This window comes from Arachis ipaensis, chromosome B1 (genome assembly GCF_059453495.1).
Source record: "Arachis ipaensis isolate K30076 ecotype BB chromosome B1, ASM5945349v1, whole genome shotgun sequence".
In the NCBI taxonomy this organism is placed as follows: Eukaryota; Viridiplantae; Streptophyta; class Magnoliopsida; order Fabales; family Fabaceae; genus Arachis; species Arachis ipaensis.
In genome coordinates, this window is record NC_142436.1 from 9328535 (window position 1) to 9332521 (window position 3987).

The 3987-nt window shown below is 44.7% G+C and overlaps 1 protein-coding gene across 1 annotated transcript; it reads right to left on the reverse strand.

Annotated features, from left to right (window-relative positions):
• Nucleotides 1–2252: 2252 nt before the first annotated feature.
• On the reverse strand, nucleotides 2253–3647 carry LOC107645803 (uncharacterized). Its single transcript, XM_016349925.1, has one exon. It carries the CDS (start codon nucleotides 3645–3647, stop codon nucleotides 2253–2255), a length of 1395 nt encoding a protein of 464 aa, XP_016205411.1.
• Nucleotides 3648–3987: the final 340 nt, after the last annotated feature.

The following is a 3987-nucleotide window of genomic DNA, read 5'->3' on the forward strand; positions in this document are numbered from 1 at the left end:
CTCCTTCTATGTTTGTGTAGAGGCTTGCTTTTCGTCTGAAGTGTTGCGGGTTGAGCTCGTCTCTAGGAATGATACCTGCATTGATGTATTCAAGGAAAGGTGTTCTCCAGTCTCGAAGGTGGTTAATGTTTGTTATAGATAATAGTTCAATGCTGGGTCTTTTAAGTGTTAATTGTGATAGTGCTGATGTTTGTGTGTCCGCCCTAGTGGCGACAAGTTTTGATAATATGTCTGCTCTAACATTCTCTTCTCTATGTACGTGTAGAATAATGAATGAGCTAAATTTTGAAATGAGATCCTTTGCTATGAGCCAATATCGCTCTAGCAAGGGATCTTTTACTTGAAATTCTCCTCGGATTTGTTGCACCACTAAGAGGGAATCACAGTGTGCTGTCAGGCTTTTTGCTTGGAGATCTAGGGCGAGCTTGAGTCCTGCTATGAGGGCCTCATATTCGGCTTGATTGTTGCTTGTCGGGAAGTGGAACTGGAGGGATTGCTTGGCCACCACCTTGTCTCCTTCTTTCAGGATTATCTCAGCTCCGTTTCCTCCTCGGCTGGACGCCCCGTCCACATGTAATTCCCAAGATTTGTTGTGTTCGTTTTGGGTTAGTTTTGAGATGAAGTCCGCGAGGATCTGTGCTTTTAGTGCCGACCTTGGTTGAAATTGGATGTCGAATTCTGAGAGCTCGATAGACCATTTGGTCAGACGTCCAGCCAGTTCTGGTTTTGTCAGTATCTGTCTTAGTGGTTGGTTTGTCCTTACTACTATTGTGTGGCTTTGGAAATAGTGCCTTAGTCTTTTTGCCGTTGTTACGAGTGCTAAAGCTAGTTGTTCTATCCTCGGGTACTTCTGTTCTGTTGATTGCATGACTCTACTAACGAAGTATACTGGCTGTTGTGTTTTTCCTGTCTCAAGGACCAGAGCCGAGCTTATAGAATAATTAGAAACAGATAAGTATAAGTATAAAGGTTTATCGACTTCTGGTCTTTGCAGCACAGGTGGTGATGATAGAATGGTCTTGAGTTCGGTGAACGCTTTCTCGCACTCTTCTGTCCATTGAAATTTCTTATTCTTTGATATTGTTTGGAAGAAATGATATGATCGGCTTGAGGCTGCTTGCAAGAACCGAGATAGTGCTGCTACCTTTCCTGCTAATTGTTGTACCTCTTTTACTGTTTTAGGGTTCGCCATTTTGAGTATCGCCTCACATTTCTCAGGGTTTGCTTCAATTCCTCGTGAGGTCAGCATGAATCCGAGGAATTTGCCTCCTTGTACTCCGAAGGCACATTTCTCCGGATTGAGTCTCATGTTATATGCTCGGATCTGTTCAAATACCTCCCTGAGGTCGTCGCAGTGTGATTTTTGCTGTGTAGTTTTGGCGACCATATCGTCCACATAGATTTCCATGTTCCAACCAATTTGGTGATAGAACACTTTGTCCATCAGCCGTTGATAGGTTGCACCTGCATTCTTTAGACCAAATGACATTACTCTATAACAAAAGTTTCCATGTTCGGTTATAAATGCTGTTTTGCTTTGGTCTTCCGGATGCATGAGGATCTGGTTGTAGCCAGAGTATGCATCCATAAAGCTCAAGCTTTTGAAACCTGACGCACTATCTACGAGTTTATCGATGCAAGGTAAAGGGTAAGCATCTTTAGGGCATGCCTTATTTAAATCTGTAAAGTTGACGCACATGCGCCATTTACCTGAGTTTTCCTTACCATTACCACGTTCGAGAGCCATGTGGTGAATCTAATTTCTCTGATGAAGTTAGCTTTAAGAAGCTTTCCTGTTTCTTCTAGGGCTGCCATTGACTTTTCTGCCCCGAGATTCCTTTTCTTTTGAGCTATGGGTCGGCTTGTTCTATCAGTGGCGAGCTTGTGGCAGATAATGTTTGGGTCTATACCCGGCATGTCTGCTGGGGTCCAGGCGAATAAGTCGGCGTTGTCTTGTAGTACTTTTATGAGTTCCGATCTTTGCTTTCCTTGTAGTGCTTGACCGATGTATGTGACTTGATCTGGTTTTGACGTTAGTGGGACAGCCTGGAGCTCGTCTACTGGCTGAGGCCTTTCTTGGGTGTCTTCTCGAGGGTCAAGCTCCTCTAGGGACAGTACTCATTCGTATTGTGGATTGCTTTGACTTCTTGTTGGGATTATTTTCCTTGAGCCGACTTCTTCAGGCTTACGTTGTAGCATTGCCGAGCTTGTCTGCGATCTGAGTGGAGTGTCGCTATCCGTCCGTCTTGTGCCTAAAATTTGACACATAGATGGAAAGTTGAAACTACTGCCCTGAACATGTTCAGGGCAGGTCTTCCGAGGATAATATTGTAGGGACTAGGGCAATCAACTATGAGGTATTGTATATCAATGATCTGTGATAATGGGTGATTTCCCATCATCGTTTTTAGCCATATGTAACCCTTAATTGGCACTCTTTCTCCAGAGAATCCGACTAATTCTTCGGATGAGGGTTGTATGATTTTTTCAGATATTTTTATTTTTAAGAAAGTAGTATAAAAAAGAACATCGACACTACTACCTGGGTCCAGAAGGACTTTTCTTACCAACAGCTCGCCTGTTTGGATGGAGATTACCACTGGGTCGTCTGAGTGTGGTGCGGCTGAGCACATGTCCTCCTTGTTGAAAGTGATTTCTAGGTCGGGTACATTGTTGTTGCTGTATAGTGTTGTTCCTTTTATTGCCAGCATTGTACGGTAGCTACGTTTCCTTGCCGATGTTGTTTCTCCTCCGCCGGCGAATCCTCCGGATATGCAGTTTATAATCCCTTTAGGTGGGATGTTGTTTGACCATTTGTTGGCTTCCTTGTTTCCCGAGGTTTGTTGACGTTCTTCCTTGTCCCTATCGTTTTCTTTATGCTTCCTTCCTTCGATGTACTTATCTAGGAGGCCTTGCCGAGCCAATCTTTCTAATAGATCTTTGGCTATCACGCACTCGTCGGTTGTGTGCCCATACTTTTGATGGAAAGCGCAGTGTTTACTTTTGTCGACGAAGCGCTGATCTTGGTAGCTTCCTGCCCTTGCTGGTGGTTTTATGATCTTGGCGTTGAGGATTTCTTTAATTATCTTTTCCCTTCTTGTGTTGAATTTAGTGTAGTTGTCAAATTTTGGGGTCAGTCTGAAGGGCTTTCTGGGGTCTTTGACATTTGCCGACCTTGTGGTTCTGTCATCCTCTTTCTTTGGTTGTTTTTTCTCTGTTTTTTTGGCTTCGCGGAGTTCTTCAATCTCCATTTGTCCTGCCGCCCTTTCTCGGAATTCTTCCAGTGTCTTCGGCTTGGTTACCGCGATTGTTTCCCTGAATTTTCCGGGTCGGAGTCCGGCCTTTAGGGCATGCAAGTGGACGGCGGGATCTAGATCGGGTATCTCCATGGTTGCTTCTGCGAATCTGGTCAGATAGTCTTTCAAGCTTTCATGAGGACCTTGGCGAATGGTGCCGAGGTAGTCCGATCCGTGTACATATATCCGTGCTGCAGCGAAGTAATCTATGAAAGATTTTGCCAGTTCCTCAAAAGAGGAGATTGATCCTGCAGGTAATTTTGAAAACCAAAGTAGGGCAGCACCGTCGAGGTAATTAGGGAAAGCTCTGCAAAGAACAGGTTCGTTATTAGGGCCATTAAAGAACATCATAGATTAAAATTTTTTAATATGAGCCCGGGGGTCACCAATCCCCTTATATGGCTCGAGTGAGGAAGGTAGTGTGAAGTGTTTTGGCATTTGGTAGTTGGTGATCTCCTCGAAGAACGGGTTGTCCAGGGTCAGCTTCTCCTTTGGTGGGTCTACACTTAGTAGGTCTACGTTGCCTTTTCCTTTGGAACCGTTTTCTTCGCGTTTACTAGCATTACTTTGGGTGGAAAGTTTGGCAAGTCTTTTGACTTCCGCTTGCAGCTCGGCCATCTGGGCGATGAGTTCGGCCTGGGTGAGTTGGTGAATCCCATTGTCGGCCATGCTCGAAGGTTGGGTAACCCTG